This window comes from Protopterus annectens, chromosome 7.part0 (genome assembly GCF_019279795.1).
Source record: "Protopterus annectens isolate FY-2018-M chromosome 7.part0, PAN1.0, whole genome shotgun sequence".
In the NCBI taxonomy this organism is placed as follows: domain Eukaryota; kingdom Metazoa; phylum Chordata; order Ceratodontiformes; family Protopteridae; genus Protopterus; species Protopterus annectens.
The window spans coordinates 481,590,142-481,612,771 of record NC_056739.1 but is presented as its reverse complement, the minus strand read 5'-3'; the positions used below and the strand labels follow the sequence as shown (position 1 = coordinate 481,612,771).

The 22,630-nt window shown below is 42.2% G+C and overlaps 1 protein-coding gene across 3 annotated transcripts in view; it reads right to left on the bottom strand.

The window, feature by feature from the left end:
• Positions 1 to 22,630, bottom strand: part of PLD2 (phospholipase D2) — a 716,894-nt gene that overhangs the window by 62,983 nt on the left and 631,281 nt on the right. For all 3 annotated transcript variants that reach the window (XM_044077075.1, XM_044077076.1, XM_044077077.1), the window contains exons 21-22: positions 15,169 to 15,218; positions 4,894 to 5,028 (exon numbers count right to left, since the gene is read on the bottom strand). In XM_044077075.1, coding sequence (XP_043933010.1) covers positions 4,894 to 5,028; positions 15,169 to 15,218 — 185 coding nt within the window. The remainder of the gene's footprint in view (positions 1 to 4,893; positions 5,029 to 15,168; positions 15,219 to 22,630) is intronic.

Below are 22,630 nucleotides of genomic sequence, written 5' to 3'. Positions count from 1 at the left end.
GAGAGTGTTTTAAGCATGAAACATACTTCAGTTAGACACAGACAGGGAGACAGTTCTGAGGAATTTGTAAGTTTCACAGGAAAGACCAAATTTAGCTTAAGAGCAAGTGCTAAAGCATGAAAACAAAGCCCAAGAGAGTCCAGTAACTGAGTAAACTAGTTTGGGTTGGCGTTTCTGATTATGAATTGGGGGGGGGGGGTCCTTTTTAAGTCATTTGTAATATTCTGAATGCAACTACTATGTGATAATGATAGTCATGACTACTGTGAATGCAAAAGTGAGTCATGAAATTTTATATAAACATTCATTTCTGCACAGTAACCATTTATTGAGATTTCACTTCATGCCAACAATTTCAAGGCCTGCTGACTACTAGAAAATGAAAACTTATTTAAATGACTCTAAAACTGTATGATTTAGTATTCATAAATATTTACTTCTTTAAACTACAGTATGCCACGGGTCAGTGCTACTTCCCAACACCACTATGGAGGTCAGAACAAGAAGTTATGTACTCACCCTAATGTTCGATGTATATAGTCCATCTTGCCTCACATTCTTACCCTTGGGTTTGGAGCCGAATCTCGGCTCCAACTCAGCCATACTCTAGCTCGAAGTCTTCAATTGGCTCGTGGCTAAGAGGTATCCCATGCTGCAATGCACCTATCCCCAGATCTTGTTTGCTGCAAGCTCACATACACACACACCAACACACAGAGAGGAAGAACCAACCCAACTAATCAAAAAGGAGTACTGAAAACAGAGACTAAACCTCTAGGTCCTCCAGGAGGGGGTAGGTGGGTGGGTAGTAAGAATGTGAGGCAAGATGGACTACATACATCGAACGTTATGGCAAGTACATAACTTCTTGATGTTATGTAGTCCAATCTCGCCTACATTCTTACCCTTGGGACAGCGTCCCTAGCACCTAAACCTTGGGTGGCTCACTGGAAAATACTCCTGAGCACTGTGGAACCAAAGGAAGACCTGCCTCTAGATATCAGATCCAATTTGTAGTGACTAATAAAGGTGCGAGGCGATGCCCATGTGGCTGCAACACAAATATCATCCATAGACATCCTAGCCTGAAAAGCAGTAGCGGTAGACACCGATCGTGTAGAATGAGCCTTCACTTTAAAGGGTAATTCCTTGCCATTTGAAGTATAAGTGAAGGAAATGCAACTAGAAATCCATCTGGACAGAGTTACTTTAGAAACTGGAGACCCAAGTCTATTGTCTGAGAACGAGACAAAGAGTTGATCTGATTTCCTAATATCTTTAGTTCTATGTAAATAGAAACACAATTGTCTGTGAACATCTAGCTGATGAAACTTAAATTCTGCCCTGTTAGAGAATTCAGGGAAAAATACAGGCGGCTCAATGGACTGGCTGAGGTCGACAACCAAAGCAACCTTAGGCATAAAGGAAGGATTAGGTCTTAGAGAAACCCTATCCTTGTGAAATATCCAAGTAAGGGGGGCCGAACTGATAAAGCTTGGAGTTCAGGGACCTGCCTAGCCAAAGTGATGGCTATCAAAAAGATTGTCTTCCAAGACAAAAATTTAATGTCACAAGTTGCTGCGGACTCAAAGGGAGGCAAGGTAAGCCACTGTAACACAAAATTGAGGTCCCATGGCATTACAGGATCAAAGACTGGAGGTCAAGGTAGCATAGTCCCTTTCAGAAAAGCCCTAAAAAGTCTGTGCGCCATTAGATTGGGTTTATTAGCAACATGAAAAGTAGAAATGGCTGCCAACTGCACTTTGATGGTTGCCGCAGCTGATCCCTGGCTGAACAGCTGAGAAAGAAATTCTAGAACTGATGAAATGGGAGATGTATAGGGATCAATCTGCCTTTCATGAGCCCAAATGGAGACTCTCTTCCACTTACTGGAATAAATCTTCCTAGTAGAAGGCTTGTGGGAAGAAGACAGAATATGAACCACCCCCGGGGAAAAATCATGAAGCCTGACTAGGGACAGAATTGGAGCAGCCATGCTGTCAACTTGAGGGTCTGAATGGAGGGATGGAACTGCCCTGACATATGAGTCAACAGATCTGGCTCTGGGTCCAGAATCCAGGGATCATCCATTAGATAAGGGTGGAGAAAAGGAAAACAAATCTGATGAGGCCAGTGTGGTGCAATCTGTATCATCTTGCTTCCCAAGGATTGTGCTTTCTGAATAACCTTCGTTAGCAGGGGGACTGGCGGGAAGGCATAGAGAAGACTGGCGGGCCAATCGTGAACTAGAGCGTTCCTGGGTGCCTCCCCCTTCGGGGGGATAAGGGTGAAGTAGCTGCTGCATTTGGCATTGAGGGGGCTGGCAAATAGATGGCAGCAAGGCTGACCCCATCTGCAGAAAATCCGCTCCGCCACTTGTTCATTCAGGGACCACTCGTGAGGCATCAGAATAGCTCTGCTCAGCCTGTCGGCAATCACGTTGGACTTCCCAGTATGTGCATTGCCACTAGAAAGCGTCGGGAAGATACTGCCCACTGCCACACTCGAAGTGCCTCTCTGCAAAGGGGATACGACCTGGTTCCTCCCTGTTTGTTCAGATACCATTCCACTGACATGTTGCCTGAGTGGACTGCAATTGTCCCATGAGGAAGAAGGCCCTGAAGTGCTTGCAGCGCTAATAGCACCGCACTCATCTCCAAGACATTGATATGCAAATGGGTCTCGTGCTCTTGCCACGTGCCTTGGACTGTCCTGCCAAGATAATGCCCCCCCACCCAATCTGGGAGGCATCCGTGGTCACCGTGGCAACTGGAGAAGGAAGAACGAAAGGCATACCCTCGTTGAGATTGCTGGTCTGAAGCCACCAGCGCAGATCCTGCTTGCACTTGTCTGTAATCAGAATAAGATAGGAGAGTGGGAGATGCTGTAGAGACCATTGGGCAAAAAGTAGCCACTGAAGAAGCCTCATGTGTAGTCTCGCAAGAGGAACTAGCATAATCGTGGCAGCCATGGTCCCTAATAACTTGAGGACCACTTTTGCCTTGATCTTCTTCAATGGTAGCAAAGCATAGACCTGCTGCTGTAAAACCTCAATTCTCTCTTCTGGTAGGCTGAATTCTCTCTTCTGGTAGGAAGGCCCTCATGAGCACCATGTCTAATTCAGTGACAACAAAGGTAACACGCTGTGATGGCAACAAGGCAGACTTTTCCCAATTCAGAGTAATTCCCAGACTTTTGCACAGCGCAATAGCGGTGTCCCTGGTCTGTAGCAGTAGATGCCTGGTGGTGGAAGACAGGAGCCCATTGTACAGGTATAGAAACACTTGGAACCCCTGACGTCTTAAGTGAACCGTTACCACTGCCATGCATTTGTTGAACACCATGGGGGCTATGGTGAGACCAAGGGGCAGGGCGCGAAACTGAAAATGACTGGCTCCCAGCCGGAAGCGCAAGTGACTTCTGGATGCTCTGTTCATCTTGATATGGTAGTAAGCATCCTTGAGGTCAACGGAGCACATCCACACATCTTTCCCTAATAACAGGAGAATTGACTGTAACGTGACCATGCGGAACTTGGACTTCTCTACATGAAGGTTCAAACGGCTGAGATCCAAGATGGGTCTCGGGTCACCTGTTCTTTTCAGCACCAAAAAGAATATGGAGTAAGTCCCTAATCCTACTTGGTCTGAGGGGACAGTCTGGATGGCTCCCTTTGACAGCAACTTTTGCACTTCTAAAGTTGCGGAATCCCTTTGACTGGGTGGAACGTCTGGGATTCTTTTGTTTGGAGGGGGATAAGAAAGAAGGGGAATATGATAACCTCTGGAAATTATCTCTAATACCCACTCGTCTTGGGTGATGTCTCGCCAGGCTTCTGGGTATAGAGAAATGCGACCCCCAACTGGCTCCAGAGACGCACAGTCGGGCCTCCCCTCAGAAGCGCTGGTAGGGAGAACCACGAAAGGAATCGCGGTCCCCCTGGTTACGCAGGCCTCCTCTGCCTCTAGGGCGGCATCTGCCTGAATTTCCACCCCTCCTCTGCCTCTGGAGGGGGAATCACTCTATGCATTGTGAAAAAACCTCTGCGACTTTCTGAACCCCATTTTCCACCCTTCTGGCAAGGTCTAAAAGGCATGGAAAAATGGAGTTCCATGGCAGACAGGGTTTTTCCTTCCTGCTCGCACCTAGTGAGAGTGTCCTTCACCTTTGTTCCAAATAAGGATGAACCTTCAAAGGGGGCATTGGTGAAAGTAGACTTGAAAGCCTCCACGAAGTTGCACAGGCGCATCCAGCAGTGTCTCCTAAGAGAGACTCCGGAACCCGCAACCCTGCTTGCTCCGTCAGCGGCGTAAGAGATCAGTTTCATGGAGGAGTTGGTAACAGAATTTAGGGTAGACATCTGAGCATTGACCTTCTGAGCCACAACATCAGAACATTACCCTGTAGAGAATCACCCAGCTCTTTTAGGAGATCTCTCTGGAGCCATGTAAAATGCAACAAATAGTTCAGCGACCGCAGAGTAAAGGCCGCTGAAGAGAACACACACTTCCCATACCTGTCCATAGCCCTAGACTTTTTGTTAGGGGGGATGGACGGTAGATGAAGTTTCTGCAAGTTCCATCTTGGTGGCTGCTGCCACCACCATGGAGCTACAATATTGAGAAATAAATCGAAAAATTATACTTAGCCACGGCCAAGAGCGAGACCACATCCCAGCATACGAGCGGCAAACGAGATATGGGATTAGGCACGTTGCAGCATGGGATACCTCTTAGCCACGAGCCAGTTGAAGACTTCGAACTAGAGTATGGCTGAGTTGGAGCCAAGGTTCGGCTCTGAACCCAAGGGTAAGAATGTAGGCGAGATTGGACTACATAACATCTGTGAATTACACTGGACAGTTTAAAAGTTGCCAAAAACCAGCAGACTTACCAATGATGACCTTCCTGTCGTCAACGATCATCATTTTGCTATGAACATAAATGAGTTCCGTCATGAGCTTGCTTTGGAGTTCTCCATGGGTACGCACACTGCAAAAGGAAATGTAGTTCCTCCAGTCATCCCCCACTAAAGAAAATGAAAACAAAATAAAGCAAGAAGTGATTATACTAGTCAGGCAATTTGCCCATTTGCTGTAAACCTGTAGAAAGTACAGTTTTGTACCTACCATAAATGTAGATGTCCGAACTGGATAGCATCTGCAGTCATAACAACTGGGTTGTCCTGTCGTCAGGCAGCCCTGCAGTCGGCCGGATTCCAAAGTCCGGGTCCGGCTTCGGCTGATGTCGCACTTCACCCGACGTCATCTCTGCTGGTCTCCGGGTATAAAAGCATCAGCCGACGCCATTTTCTTCAGTGTTTCTTGCCCCAGATGCCAGTTGCCCTTCCTGGAAGGCTAATTTTTGGATAAATGCCAATGTTTCCAAAATGGATAGAAGGCAAACTCAGAAAATAAGCATGTATGTACATATATACAAACAAATACACCATAAGAGACTCCCCCCACTAGCTAGCTATTAAGAGGGTAAATACCCTAGGAGTACCACAGAGGGGAAGGAGGGAGGGTAATCCTGACTGCAGATGCTATCCAGTTCGGACATCTACATTTATGGTAGGTACAAAACGGTACTATGTCCTTCATGGATGCATCTGCAGTCATAACAACTGGGTAGAATACCATAGCCAACTAAGGGAGGAGGAAAAATTTAGATTATGGTGTGGTTAGGATCCCTTGCAGCACAGCAGTGGCAAACCCTGCTCGGGATCTGGAGTACAAAGGTAAGTTATAATGCTTGGCAAATGTATGCACGGAGGTCCAAGTAGCCGCCTCAATAATGTCCTTGGTTGCCACACCTCGTAGGAAGGCTGTGGTAGTGGCTGTTGCCCTTGTAGAATGAGGCCTTATGTTCTGTGGAATAGGTTTTCCATGGAAGGAGTAACAGAATCGTATGCAATTTCCTATCCATTTGGAGATTGTCTGTTTGGAAATTGCTTTTCCTTCCCTTCCTGTTGCATAGGCTACAAAAGCTTGTCAGTTTTTCTGCTACTTTTGTTCTGTCCAGGTAGTAGCGTAAGTGTCTATGTACATACAAGGAATGCAGCATTCTTTCCCTCTGTTTTGTGGGTTGGGAAAGAAGGTAGGTAGGTGGATTGCCTGGTTTAAAGACACTCTGGATATCACCTTAGGCATAAAAGTAGGATTAGTCCTCATGGACACTCTATCTTGGTGGAAGATTAGGAAGGGCTGTACCGCCATTAGGGCCTGAAGTTCAGAGACCCTCCTTGCTGAGGTTATTGCCAGTAGGAAAGCAGTTTTCCACGATAGATGCTGTAGGTCCGCTGTAGCTGCTGGTTCAAAAGGTGCAGTGTCAATTTTTCTAGCACAAAGTTCAAATCCCAAGCTGGCAATGGTGGTTTCCTTGGAGGTTTTACATTCTTGATTCCTCTGAGGAACTGCCTGAGTAAAGGATGTGAAAAGACAGGTGGATCAAAGCTGTATTCTGCTGAAATAGCTGATGCATGTATCTTGATGGAGGAATAGGACAGGCCTGTATGTAGAAGCTCTGTCAGATACTCCAAAATGTTAGCCATATCTATAATTGACACATCTTTTCCTCTTTCAGTGCTCCAAATGACAAACCTTTTCCATTTTCCTGCATAGTTCCTTCTTGTTGAAGGTCTGCGGGCTTCAAGGATAATGTCTTTAACCCTTTGGGAAAGCTCTGGGTTAGTTGCTGCTATGTGATGTGCCATGCAGTCAGTTGCAACGTTTTAGGTTTGGATGCATGATGCTGTAGTTGTTCTGAGTTAACATCAAAGGCATCAGGGTATTGGCCACATGTTGTCCCGAGACATGCTCCTCAGTAATGGGTACCAGTGTTGTCTTGGCCAGTTTGGAGCTATCAGGGTTATCCTTGGACGTTCCTCCTTGATTTTTAGTAATACCTTGTGTATCAAGGGAAGAGGTGGAAATGCATATGCTGTTAGACCTGTCCAGCTGAAGGAGAGCGAATCCACTTTCCATGCAAGTGGGTGGAATGTCCTTGTGCAGAATTTTTTGAGCTGGTGATTGAGAGGGGAAGCGAATAGATCTATCTGTGGGCTCCCCATTTCTTTGAGATGGTCTTGAAGATGTCCGGGTGTAGCATCCATTCGTGGGCATCGGATGTGGTTCTGCTCAATATGTCTGCTAGAGTATTGTCCTTTCCCGGTACAAATATTGCCTGTAACTGGATGTTGTAGCTGAGTGCCAGGTTCCAAAGCTCCAAAGTCATTCTGCATAGGGGGTAAGAATGAGTGCCTCCCTGCTTGTTGATGTACCACATGACTGTGGTGTTGTCTGTCCTTATCATCAAATGGCCCTCTTTGAGAAATGGTCTGAAATTTTGGATTGCCAGTTTTAATGCCAGCATTTCTTTTAGGTTGATGTGCAGGTGGAGTTGATCCTGCGTCCACAATCCTTGTACACATTTGTCCAGCATGTGAGCCCCCCATCCTAGGTCTGAGGCGTCTGTTGTGATGGTCTGGCTTGCTTGATAGCTGTGAAAGGGTAGGCCTGGGTTTGACTGGCATGCTTGTGCCCACCATAGGAACTCCTGTTTTAGACATGGGATTAGTGGAATTTCCGCTTCTAGGCTGTGCCTGTGTTGGGACCATAAATTCCTTAGGTACCACTGTAGTTTTCTCATATGTAGTCTGGCATGTGGAACCAAGATTATGCATGATGCCATGTAGCCCAAGGCCTGAAGGACTTTTCTTGCTGTTAACTTGTTCTGTTTTGTTAGAGCCAAGAAGTAGAGAGGGAGTTCTTTTTGTTTTTCTGCGGTTAGGAATGCCATTTGTTTTACAGTGTCCAATTCAGCATGGGAATGTCCTTGTTTGGGATGGTATCAGCCTTGACTTTTGTAAATTGACTGTGTATCCCAGTGCTTGTAGCAAGTAAATGACCCTTTGTAAATCTGTTGTCAGCTTGCTTTTGTTGTCCCCTTGTAGCAGGCAGTCGTCCAGGTAAGGATAAATTTGGATTCCCTGTAGTCTGCAGTAGGCGATTACTGATGCCAGGCATTTTGTGAATACTCTGGGCAGTAGATAAGCCAAAGGGCAATGCTGAGAATTGATAATGCTCTGATCCTGCAAGAAATCTGAGGTATCTTCTGCAAATTGGTCGAATGGGGACGTGCAGGTATGCCTCCTTGAGATCTAGAGTTACCAGCCAACACTCCTTGCCCAGCATGGGAAGAAGTTGCTGTAGGGTCAGCATTTTGAATTTTGGGACAATGATGTATGTATTTAAGGTGGACAGGTCGAGAATAGGTCTCCAACTTTTTTCCTTTCTTGGAACTAGGAATAGTCTGGAGTAAAATCCTTTGCCTTGTTCTGTTATTGGCACTCTTTCCACAGCTCTCATCTTTACTAATTGCATTATCTGCTGTAGAGCTTCTGTTTTTTGATTTGGAGGCAGGTTTGGCATTCCTCTTTTGACTGGTAGAGTGTGAAAGTGGAACCGGTAACCTTGGTCTATGGTTTGCAAAATCCACTTGTCTTTTGTGATGTAGTGCCAGTTTTATAAAAATAAGGTTAATTTTCCGCCTAATGGAGCTGCTATTTGTTCCCTGGTAGGCGGATGTAGAGTTAAGTCACTGTGATTGTGCTGTTGTAGTGGTAGTGGCTGAGTCTGTGCCTCTGTTATTACCTTGCCACTGTCGTCCTCTGTAGGCACCTCCTCTGGATTGGTTTCTGACTCTGGAACGTCTATTCCTGCCCCTTTGGGATCTTGTGGAGTCAGGAAAGGACCAATTTTTGGCAGGCCAGTTCCTGCTAAACCTTGGGGGCTGAACCTGCAAGAAATCTTTAACCGTTTGAACAGATTTTGCCTTTTCTTCCATTTTCTTCATTACCTGCTGTGCAGATGTACCAAACAAACTGGTCTTATCCATAGGAGCATCTAATAACTTAGCTTTAACATGATCCGGTAAGACTTGTTCCTTCAGCCATGCATGTCTTCTTATCACTGTGCCAGTCATGGCTGATCTAAACGAAGCCTCCAGTGCATCATAGCCACATTTTAAGGAATGGTTACTAACCTGTTGTATGTTATTTACCATTTCTAATACATATTTCTTATCTATAGAGTCGTCAGAGGATAGTTTTTTAGTTAACTGATCAAGCATAAACTCTTGGTATTGTATCATGTGAAACTGACAGTTTAAAGCTCTAGCTGAGAGAGTAGCTGAGGTATAAACTTTTTGCCCCATCTGTCTAAAGACCTGGCTTCCCTTTCAGAAGGAATAGGGTTTTTTGCTGTGGTCGAGGCTACTGCCTTAGGCCCCTGGGATATAGTTTCGGGGTCTGCAAGAGGGGCCCTGTATAGGTGATGATGCGTGTCTGGTACCCTGTAAAATCTGTCTGGTTTGGCAGGGGCTGGAGGTAAGGAATCTGGTGCAGAGCAGACATCATTAAAAGCATCGTCCACAACAGGGAGGACAGGAGGTATAGCTAAGGGCCTGTGTTGTGGAAGGTGCAGAAAAGTCCTAAGTCTTTTTCTGGAGTCTGAGAAATCCTGTTGCTGCCATTGGAATTGTTCTCGCATGGCATGTAAGGTTTTCCCAAAGGAGAATTCTTCTGGTGGAGAAGCAGCTGGAATGGATTCTTCAGCATCTGAGTCTTCATAATTGGAGAAAGGAGCCTCTGGCTGGTCTGTAATATCTGAGTCATCCGCAGAATCATCAGAGGACACAGGCTCGGGGGGCTCTGCCCTAGGTCTCTTCTCTGGGGGCTGAGAGGCCCTGTCTGGGTGAGATTGAGATCCCCTAATTAAGGATATTAAATCTTCTGCCAGAGTAAGCATTTGTGAACTAGAAGTAGGCCTGGTTGAGGGGGGTTTAACAGGCACTGATTTAGTAGACTTAGCTGCTTTAGCCCTGGCAAAGGCCTTAATGGACATGGCTGCAGGAGGCCTAGCAGCACCACGTGCTGGGGTAGAGACATCCAAAGGGATGGTGTCTGATAATTCACTAGAAGCCACTGTAGTAGGTAAAATTTCAGAGGCCGATTCAAGTAAGGTAGCAGGAACCTCAGAAGTAGTCAAAGATTCAGCTGTGCTTTGAACCGTTTTCTCGGTTTCGGCCGAAACCGAGACACTCGCGGTTTGCTTTACCATGGTTTCGGCCGAAACCGTGGACCGCGAGTGTCGGTCTTTTTCTTTGCGTTTCTTAACAATTTGGGTAGTCGGAGGATCCGACGGCATAATGTACGCAAATTCAGAACCGAAAAACTGTTCAGCAAACTCCGACCGACGCCTAAGCGTTCGTCGGTTGAAGGAAGAACAGGCTGCTACGTCGTGGTCTGGGCCTAAACAAGGCAAACAGTAAGAGTGGAAATCTTTATGAGGTATTTGTTTCCCACAAGTTAAACAGTTATTGACTTTTTCTGACATCGGCTGAGGCAAGAAAGAGTCCCCAACGGGGTACTTAGCTTTTTAGAAGTCTTCGAAGTAGTATTCGGTAGTAGAAATCTCTGGATCCGACCGACCGGCACTTGCGAACAGCTTCTGCTTCGGGCGCCACGCGGCAAGAAAGACTGAAGAAAATGGCGTCGGCTGATGCTTTTATACCCGGAGACCAGCAGAGATGACGTCGGGTGAAGTGCGACATCAGCCGAAGCCGGACCCGGACTTTGGAATCCGGCCGACTGCAGGGCTGCCTGACGACAGGACAACCCAGTTGTTATGACTGCAGATGCATCCATGAAGGACATCTGTGTGTGAATCCCCATCAATACTACCTCAAGTCAAGTGAACATTAAGAAATTCTATGTATAACCTTTTGTTTGGCTTAAAATAACAGTACACACAAATACTCAATATCATCAAATATTTTGAGAGAAAAAATTAATGTATTTCTAACATTTTTATTACCTATACTTGTATTTCTACTTTTTAAAAACAGTGACTGTTTACTTAACAGTACATTACTGACTCAGATATTCTGCTTGTTTATAACTGTTGCATCCCTTTATGTAGCACAGAAGAGCATTTATAAGCCTTGTACACCTTCACCATTACTAAAAGCTAAATAATCATCGGGGGGGGGGGCGTACAAGCAATTAAACATCACTCTGAAAGATTGATTTACTATTTTATTTAATGTATTAGCTAAGTGCAGTACATTAATCATGAGAATGCTATTATCAAACAGATGCTTCCTCATTTGGCAGATAGTTTTATTTAAATCTTATTTTATTTAAAATAAAATCTGCATAGCTCTCAACTGTCACTAATTTTGCAGAATGCTTCTAATCTTGCCTCTTGTTTTTGCCATGTCCCTCTTAAATTGTTTGATTTTCTGGTAGCTCACTTAAGATTACAGTTAGTCAATAATGTCAGACATTACAGTTTCTTACTGCTTATTCTTCAGATGCCAATCCTGTTTTTCTATTAATTTTTTTTCAGTGAATTACAGTAATATTTAAAAGATGTCCCTGAGTCTATGCCTTTGTCCCATTATTTGTGCCGTTGTCCCCGATTCTTGTTGAAGAAAATGAGAGTTATTGGCTTAATAGTCTTGATTCAACAGAAAGTGGCTCAGCAAAAAGGGCCACTTTAAAACTAATAATCACTATTTCACATTTTTGCAATAATCCTTAACTCAATGAATGACACTGTGCTAAGAAAAAGAAATAAAAGGGACACGAGGAAGTGAAGGAAATGATTAGCTGCATATGTTGAAGCTATCTAGGTAGGAGGTTCAGAGACAGGCTTTCTAGTTTTGTTATAAACAGAAGGGACAAATCTGAATTATTAAATGTATTTTGCATACTGGAAATGACCTGAGGGAATCTGCCAGCACCACATTCATTCAAACATTTCATCCCAATAGATTTCGGAAGGGTTAATATTTTAGGCACAGACCTCTCTGTCCGTCACACATGCTTGTGTGCAAACAGCAGCTACCCTCACACAGTACTTCAATATGGCCATCTCGCTGCTTTGCCCATGTGCTGGCTGTGAAACTTTCGGCTGAATAAACAGAGCTGCTCAGCTCGCCAAGCATAAATAGTTAATCATCTCATTTTCCCTGATGAAATATTAAGGAATTCATAAAACCAATACAAGGCCTAGCTTTGACAGCTAGGCGAGCTCTGCATTCATTTTCTGCTTCAGTGTGCCAGAACCAGCTCTTATTCAGACGAACTTTAACTTTTGCCCAAGGTTAACTTGGAATTTATAGATGAAAGCTTACATGAAAGATGCAGGGCATATTCTGGGCAGGCTAACAAACACTAGTACAGTTACACATGCTACACAAAGGCAAGTTAGAACTTTCTCATGGGGTATGTTCTCCACTCCTCAGTGCACATACTTCTTAAATTCTTTGCTCAAGCATTCTAGACAAAGCCAAAAATAATTGGGAGACAAATAACCAAAATCAGGGGTAACTTTTAAATACTACTCCACTTCACTAAAAAAGTTAATAGAACAGGTTTTGCATCAACATGCATGCTCTAGTCAAGAAATATGATACACTAATGTCTGACTTTGACTGACTGCAATCTTAAGTGATTTAGCAAGAAGATCAAAAATTTTATAGCAGATATTGCAAAAAATAGAAGTCAAAATTAGGGACATTTGAGAGGCATGTCTGTACAGCCCTCTAGTCAATTAACTGTCATTGTACTCTGTACAATGTTATAATATGACCATATGTAGCCTGAGAGAAACAGAAGACAGCATGCCGAAGCCCTCTGTCACTCTTCACTAAATAAGCAGTAAAAAACAGAATGCATTCAGTTACCATACAAAGCAAGCCACCTGAGAGTTATAATGATTTTCCAACAATAGTGATGATAGAGTCATTTCTGAATGCAAAACCTTAAGTAGTAAGCATAACTCTGGACAGCCGAAAAAGGTTAAACGTAATACTATCCAAGCATATACGGAGCAGGTGGACATTAATCATCCTGTCTAGAATATGTGAATATTAAATGTGCTATGATGTCTTACCCTCCCTGTCTGGAAGAGGTGAACATTAATGATGCCATTTTACCCACTGCATTACGAATAGTAGACATTAACCATATGGGCTATATTAATTTCTCAGGAACTGTCCTATTCTATCCAGTCTGGAACATAAAAACATTAACCACGATACACTACCTCAACCTATCTGGAACAGGTAAACATCAACCAAGATGTCCTATCTGTGTCACATGGACATTAACCATGCTATCCTGCCCCAGCCAGTTTGAAGAGGCGATCCGTAACCACTCTGTACTACTTCAGCCTGGTTGGAAAAGAAGAACACAGTCCATGTTGTACTACAAAACATGGCTAGAACAAGAGAACATTAATGAAGAAACACTCCAACATGTCTGGAACAAGCAAATATTTATTATTATTTTATATTTCCCCAGCTTGTCTGGAACAGGTAAGCATTACCTCCGTACTACCACTTCCTGCATGGAGCATGTAAATATTAACTACCCTAACAGCTGCAAACCAGCCTTTATGGAACAGGTGAACATTAACCAAACTGTCTTACCCAGTCACTTTGGAACAGGTGAACATTAAACATTTTCTGCTACCTCATTCTGTTTGTTGTCGATGTTTGTCTGTTTGCTGTAGTTGATATACCTGTCTTTAAGTGGCAGTATAAAGGAAAATATAATTTTTCTATAAAAAAATAACAACAACTTCCCAAGTTATCATCAAGTCTTTTGTGACTGTTGTGTGTTTGATAGCAACTGTAATCAGAAATTATGGTACTGCACTAACGTCTCATCCTCATATCAGAACAACTGTGGGAGGAGCCAATGCCATTTACCGCTGGGAGATTAAAGGATGTATAAGACTGGAAATGACACAGGGCTGATTCAGCTGCACAAATATGAGTAACACAAGCCACTTAAAAAAATGAAGAAAGTCTTATTTCTAATAACTCAGCCAAATGAGTATGCCGTAACATGTTTGGTAATAAGAAAACAGGCTCTGGCCTCCTCACTCACTGAACCCATGTGCTACAGAGAAAGGAAGAAGTCATAAAAGCATGGGGAGGGTCAAGTAAATGCTAAACTGTTAAATAATACAGCCACTAGCATCACAAATGCATTGCTTGTACAGTCATGATCTTGTTATATATCGTAAAGAAAAATAGGTCACAGAGTAAAAATATATAATATCTCATGAAACCAAGTACATAGTTACATCATTACGCAGTCAAGACAAAAAAAAAAAAACAATTAATTCTGTAAATACTCTAATCATGTCACTTCACTAGGTGCTACTCATTGGTGACTGTGAAAGTGCTTTTGCATGTACTAGGCTTTATCCATAGTTCATTTCTAGTCTATTTTTTCCTCCCACTGCAAAATTCTGGTGGTAGGGATTGGGGCCACCTTAATGGTTAGGTGGGGCAGCTAACTCTCCTCTGCTGGAGCATCCTCCTTTCCTCACTCAGTGAGCTCTGTTGCCATGATGCCAGGTGCAGGAAATGTGCATTTGTACACTCTCTTTAATTACATGCATTCACACAGGCAGCATGTGCTTAACAGCTGATGCTCCACAAGTGTAATACCTAGTGCTCCCACTAGGTGTCACTGAAAGTGATGAGCCAGAGACAACTCCTTCCTCCCAAATATTCGTAAGGTGACAGCAGTTACTCACTCCCGTCTAGGGTTACCACCTGTCCCACTTTGCGAGGGACAGTCCCTCTTTGGGCAGCTGTGTCCTGCAAAAAAAAAATTGAAAAAATGGCAAATGTCCTGAGATTTTAGGACAAAAATATTTCCTATATTTTATGTAATAGTTGCATAAAAACAGTTATTCTGTATCTGAAACACCTAAATGTTATAAGAAACAGAATAAGCAACTGAAATGCTACAAGAATAAGCTTTTATTTAGGCAAAAAAGTGAAGTTCTGTCCTTTGTACTGGCTTTGGGTATGTTTTGCCCTGCAAAATCTGACGTTTGTACCAAAAATGTCCCACTTTGGGCATTTGGAAAGATGGCAAACCTACTCCCGCCCCCTCTTGTCACTGTGTATGGGTGCCGGAATCCCTAGTTGAAACTTGGACTGCATATATCAGTAATCAGGACTTTCTACACTATGAAGCTGGCTAAAAGAATGTCTAACAAATCTTGCACAATACTGCAACACTGCTCTTCAACAAAAAACAAATTACTGAAGAAAGGAAGAACAGCAACAAACTTACTCTCTGAATGCAGTCGATTCAGGATGGAATGATCCCCCCTACACATGGTCCTAAGAAAAGAATGAATGGTAAGATATACAAGCAGCAAATATAACAAATATACACATGTTATCACATAATAATATTTACTTACTTTTTATTTAATTTAACTGATAAATGAACTGATTATTTTGGGGTGTTTTGCAGCTCTTGCCTGGGCCCATACCTCTCAACTGTCCAGATTTTTGCAGAAATGTTCAGATTTTTGCTTTGTATTTTGGTACTTTCCTTACAAAATATGTGGTATTCAGGCGAATCACTGAAGACTGAAGTCACTAAATGACAGATATTTGAGTTTCAGGCTTCACAGCCTTCAAAACTGCATTCTAACACAAAACCTATTATTCTAGCAACTTTCTAAGTTCATAAGAGCAATAATTAAAACCTGCCTCTATTTCTGGGATTTCCTGTGTAAGAGATTGAGAAATATGCCTGGTGAATGCAATACAAAGGAACAATTTAGAGTGGTCAGTCCACTAGCATGTTTTGAAGAAGTACTCACAACACTCATGGAAAACTCATGCAGGACTACAAGAAAAAGCAGCAAGATGCCTTAGTGGTTATAGTTCATATCTGGTGTCTGGGGTCCATTTCTGATCTCCTGTTACTGTGTAGAGTTTTCATTTGATAGGAGATCAGAAGTGAAGCTCAGGCACCAGAGCTGCAAGGCATAACCACTAAGCAACCTAGCTCCTTTTCCTTGTAATAGATTACTTACAGTTGTGAAGCATCAGTGAACTCTGGGTAGGTAGGCTACCTACCCAGATATAGTCAAAAACTGTAACTACCCTTGATGGCTGCTTATTTACTTTTTTAACCAGATATGTCTAGCTATGAAGAACCCAGTCATAGTGGACACCCTGAAAGAAAAGCTCCAAATAAACTAATGTTCTGACATGAAGTTAAGAGTACACCAAAGAAGATGAAGGGAACAGGGAAAATCTCTGTTTAATATCCAAATTTAGCGCTTTCGTCCACAGTACAAGGACTTCATCAGAATAAAACAAAACGACCATTCCTATTTTAAATAGTTACAATTGATCAACTGATATACCCTCGAAGCAATTATCTAATTAACTTGACCATCGTTTTTAAAAAGAACAAATATACATATTAGACACCATAAAAATCGACTGCCAATCATTAGTGGACCGGAGTTCCACTGTGGCGACCCCTAACCGGGAAAAGCCGAAAAGACAAACAACAAGACACTCATTTGGTGTGTGCCTGTTTAAACCATATATGCACAAATCTATTAACCATACATCTTAGATATGCATAAAAATAAAAATTAAAGCTTGTATACATTAAAAAAAACATATATATATATATATATATATATATATATATATATATATATATATATATATATATAACAATAAAAATATATACGTTAAAAAGTAAATCTATAAATGTATGTAGTCAACCATCAGTTTGTGCCTTTAATTTCAGCAAACAAGATATTGAAATGGTTTCATGGAGGCAAGGAGGGTTCATGGCATTGACTCTATGTTGCCATTTCAATTTACAGAGTTCTAAATATAAATCAACTGGGTCATCCCTTGGTCCCAGATCAACCTGATCTATAGCTATAAATTTAAATGAGTGGGGTTCTCCTTAATATGTTTGGCCAAACCATTCAGTTCATCCCTTTTCTGTATGTTGTAAATGTGTTGATATAGTCTGTCTTTGAAAGCTCTTTTTGTTATGCCATGAAGTTAAGACAAAGATTATATTTTTACAGCGAACGGGTAGCACATGTTGGAAAATGTCAATCCTGTGAAAGCTTTTATTTTGGAAAAACAAAAAGAGCTTTCAAGGACAGAATATATCAACACATTTACGACTTACAGAAAGGGGATGAACTGAATGCCTTGGCCAAACATATTAAGGAGAACCCCACCCACTCATTTAAATTTATAATTAAAGATCAGGTTGATCTGGGACCAAGGAAATCTGTGAATTGAAATGGCAACTTATTATCAATGCCACAAACCCTCCAGACCTATATGAAGCCATTTCCATATCTTGTTTGCTGAAATTAAAGGAACAAACTGATGGCTGACTACGTACATTTATATATTTACTTTTTAATGTTATTGTTTATATATATATATATATATATATATATATATATATATATATATATTGTTTTTTCTTAATATATACAAGCTTTAATGTTTATTTTTATGTATATCTAAAATGTATGGTTAATAGATTTGTCCATATATGGTTTCAACAGGCACACACCAAATGAGTGTCTAATATGTGTATTTGTTATAGTTCTTTTTTATAAAAGATGAAGTCATGTTAATTAAATTATTGCTTAGAGGTTATGTCAGGTGATCAATTGTAACTATTTAAACTAGGAGTGGTTGTTTTGTTTTATTCTGATGAAGTCCTTGGTACTGTGGATGAAAGCGCTAAATTTGGATATTAAACAGAGATATTCCCTATTCCCTTCATCATCTTTGGTGTAATTTTATCAGTTTTTGTTTGGCAAATTCGTTTATTGTATGGTGCTGTCTTGATGGAAAAGGAAGTGGGTTCAGGGAGTTCATCGTCCGTTACTTTACATGAAAAAGCAACTGCGGTTGGCAATCTAACCACAATGGTACAGATCCAGACTTAACAAGTGGTTCGTTTATCCACCTTCCCAAGACTGGACAATGCATGTGGAAGTGGGGATCATGGTTTGAATGTCCTTTCCCAGAACAAGACGATTTCTGGGATTACTCCTGCACAACGGAGTCAAACTAGCTTACTCAACCCTGCAACTGATTTCCGAGGCACGGATTGTTTGAATTCACGTTTGGGGGAGGCACAAACGTACGTACAATCTACTTCCCCACGTGAATTCTCATTTAGTAAATGGATGCAACAAGGGAAGGACGTATTTGTGGAACTGGAGATTCAAGCCTTTAATTATGGAACTGTCAACTGACAATTAAATGATTTACACTCACTCACTTTAAAAAAACGTAAGCTACAATTGGAAAATGGACATCTACGTGAATGCTTAATTACAGAACAAATTCTGAAGGGGTTGAGAAGCTGGAAGTATCTGACTGGGTTGGTAAAGTATCGGAGCTGCACTGTGAGCTACTGACTTTATTTAACCGTCATGGTTGTGAACTGTTAGGTATTCTTATTAAAGATAATGAACAGAAATTAGTGACTTTAAATGATGACAATTGCCATATCAACACTCAAATAAGAGCCGATTTATTATTCGATGCAAACAATCAATGAATATAAGGCTGTTTTTAGCCAGGTGGATAAAACAATTGATGAACTTAAACACACAAAAAAAAAATCAAGAAGTTACAAAGGGACAGATTGGGATATGAGGCTGGGAGGGCTTATCCTGACCTACTGGGGTATGGAAGGAACAATAGTGGTCAGAATAATCAGGATGCCAATGAGTATACTGATGAACAAGATGACAGACCAATTCAGAAAGGTAATTCGAGCCCCTTTAGGGGTTCCTCCTCTGAGGAGGTCAGAGAGACTCAGGAATCAGAGAAGGAACAGATCAATGGGGCAGTTCAATCATCCACAGGGATACCAAACCTCGAATGGATGGAATGGGAGAGGGAGGGGGAGAGGCAACAGCAGGTACACCTGAATAAACAAAGTGACATAATTATTTTTAATAGAACAGGGGATCCCCCCTGCACCCCATGGCTAGCATTTTTGATAAAATGTGTGAATCTGAAATCAGGAATTTATTGACACAGAGGCGCACCCCCCCTTTTCAACTTATCCATGACAGAATAGAGGTTACTGAATGATATTATTTTAGATAAGAGGATAAGAATCATGAAACCTGATAAAGGTGGGGGCTTGATAATCATGAGGCCCGATGATTATATTAGCAAAATGTTATCCCATTTGTATACTGACACCTATGAGGAAGTTTCTATTAATTAAATGAACTTGGCTTTTAGGAGGGCTAATATGGTACTGGATGACCTATTAATCAATGACCAAAGTGATGAGATAGAATGTGATTACCTAAACAGTACCTCCCCCAGAACCCCCACTATTTTCGGTACCCCAAAAATACATAAAAACATCTTTGATCCACCTTTAAGGCCAGTTGTAGATATCAGGGCCTCTAAAATCTTTTTCATTGCAAAATATATTGCCCATCAGTGAAAAGGGGTGCTCTTGAGGCATAAGCACCTTTATAAAGATTCTGCATCTATATTACATAATCAAACTTTTAAAAGTTCGAACGTCATATGGTCGACACCATATGATCAAACTTTCAAAGGTTCGAAAATGTAATAAAAAAAAATAAACCAAAGAAAAAAACCTACCTGAACGGTTTAAGCAGGGGGGCAAGCCCCCTGTACCCACCACGTGGGGCGCTACCCCCCACACCCCCCGCTCTTTAAATATACCAACTCTGAGATCGCACTACAGTGCAGAAAAGGGAAATCTTCCCATTCCGCACTATAAGGAGATCTCCGCTGAAACGTTCAAACTTTTAAAAATTCCATTATATGGTGTCGACCATATGACGTTCGAACTTTTGAGTTTGACAACGTGATATAGACCCAAGATTCTTGGCATTTTCTGGCCAGGGTTAACAACTGGTTACACTCAGACAATGTGTTATTTGTCACCATTAATATTCAAGACTTATTTTCCGTTATCCCTCATTCTGAAGGGATAGAAATGTTCTATGAATTCTTATGTAGGAATTCAGGGTTTGATCACACTAAGATTTTAACTTTGCAAACCCTTATGGAAGTAGTCCTGGAAAATAATTATCTAACTTTTAAGGGCCAACTTTTTAGACAGATGAAAGGGGTGGTGATGGGGACAGCTTGTGCCCCTATCTTCACCAATATGGTCTTGGCACAGTGGGAACAACAAATAATGTTCATCTCAGAATTTGTCAGCTGTTGGTCTCTCTCTGAGAGGTTCCTGAATGACATCATTTTTTTTTGGAATGACTCTAGGGACCGTTTAGACCAATTTTTTTCCTTTCTAAATTAAAGTACTAGTTTTTTAAGGTTTACCATGGAAGTTAGTGAAAACAAGGTCAACTACTTAGATGTGACCTTTAGTAAAGATAGGGCTGAGAGGAAATTTGAATCCACCTTGTAAAGCAAACCACATAACCCAACTAATTTTTGCACTTTGATAGTTAGCATCCCCTTCACCAAAAGAAATCTATGGTACGGGGCAGTGAGTGAGACTAGCTAGAATGGTGAGTAATGATAGCCAGTTTTATAAGGAACTCTCCACCTTAAAGGAAATGTTTGGAAGGAGGGGTTATCCTGAGGTGTTAATAGGTAGGTACTAGGCTTTCTGCCTGAGGGCATTTATAAGCCTAGCCAGAGTGTGTCAACTTTCGCTGCCCCATTGATTAACTGAGCCTCTGTCAAGAAGAGCCAATGAAGTGATCCCAGGGGTGTATTTTCTGTTACCCATCCACTCGTCAAGGTTTCTCTTGAAGAGTGTTAGTGAGGGGCTCTGCCTAATGTAGTTAGGAATTTTGTTCCAAAGCATGGGGAGTCTCTGTGACAGGAATCTATCCCTCCAGCATGTTCTATTTATTGTTGTGGCGAGGTTTAGCTCACTAGAGTGAGTGGCTCGCAGTGACTTGGATTTCTTTAGGTGGAGCATGTCCATCAATTCTGAGTTGGACATGGCTTTGTAAGTCAGGCAGAGATCACCCCTGAGTAAGCGATATGCCACTGAGTACAGCTGGAGTTTGTCCAGTCGAACTGCATAGGATATATGTTTGAGACCAGTAATCCTCTTGGTGAGGTACTTTTGTGGTATTTCCAGCTGTTGGAAGTGTCTTGTGAGGTACATCCCAAATGGGGCACTGTACTCTATGATGGGTCTGATGAGTGACTAGCAGAGGGGCACTATAACCTCTTTATTTCTCGATGCAAACCCTTTAGTAATTAGATGGGCTACATAGAAGGATTTCCTAACTACTTTGGCAATATGATTGTCAAAGGAGAGATTACTATCTACCTGGGTCCCCCGATCTCTTACTACCTCTTCTTTATTAAGGGAGCTGCCACCTATGTGGTAATTCATGGGTGTTTTGTTTTTCCCAAATGGGATGACTATGCATTTTTTGGCATTTAGCTTGAGACTATGACTTTGACACCAGGTGTCCGTCTCAGTAATGCCCTTTTGGAGAATGTCCGTGTCAGCTGGAGAGTCAATTATGGCTCCCAGTTTGCAGTCATTGGTGAACTTGGTTAGCCATAGTCCTCCTGTGTTTGCCTGTACTTCTGAGAAGTTTATGCCAAACAGTAGGGGTCCCAGCCTTGTGGAACACCACTTGTGACTGGTTTAGAGTCTGACCTGCAGCCCGCTATTCTTACCATGTGAGTTCTGTCTGTAAGCCAGTTGGCAACCCATCTAATGATGTAGGGGTTTATGTTCAGGCTGGTGAGTTTTTCTATAATTCCCAAGTGGGGAATGGTGTCAAAAGCCTTGGCGAGGTCAAGGTAGGCTGTGTGAACTACCTTCCCCTCATCTATGGCCTTGGTGATTGTCTCGAAGAAGTCAACCAGGTTTAGTAGGCATGATCTGACCTTAACAAAGCCAAACTGGGTCGGGTCAAGTGTTTGGAGGTTCCCAATGTCTTTGTTAATGAGTTCCATGATGATGCGCTCCATAGCCTTGCAGACCAGGCTAATCAAGCTTATGGGGCGATAGTTACCAGGGTCAGTTGTGGCCCCTCCTTTGTGGAGTGGAATAACCATTGCTGTGCGCCATTCTATGGGCACGTAGCCTGCGGAGAGGCTGAGGTTGAACAATGTGTTTAGGTGGGGGGTTAGTTCATTCTGTAGTTCATGCAAGATGCAGCCTGGGACACCATCTGGCCCCATTGATGCTGTGCTTTTGGCTTTTGAAAGGGCTGTTTTTACCTGTGTGTCTGTGATTTCCAGGACTTTACACTTTTCCGGTATTGTTGTGGGCCCTTTTGGGGGTGAGTGGGGAGTGAAGTTTCCACTGAATCTATCTGCCAGGATGTTGGCAATATCAGTGGGTTCAGTATATTTTGTGCTATTTTGCACTAGCTCAGAGCATATCTGCGGGTTGCCACTTAGATTCTTGACATAGCTAAAGAAGGCTTTGTGGTTATCTTTCGAATCCTTGGCTATTTTTCTTCGAAGTTAGTCTTGGAGAACTTTATGAGGGACCTTAGTTTCTTACTGATACTGATCAGGGATGTCTTTCCTTCTTGGGATTTGCTTTTTTTCTGAACTAGTTTCCTCCTTCTATTGTACAGCTGAACAATATTTTTGATGAGGTGGTGAAGAAGAGAGTAAGTGGCCACTTTAATGCCCAAGTAGTGAGGAAAGATTTATTGTGGAGGGCCAACCTTGTGATAGAAAAATTTTTCAAAGGGGGCTGTTTTAACATATAACTTGCATTT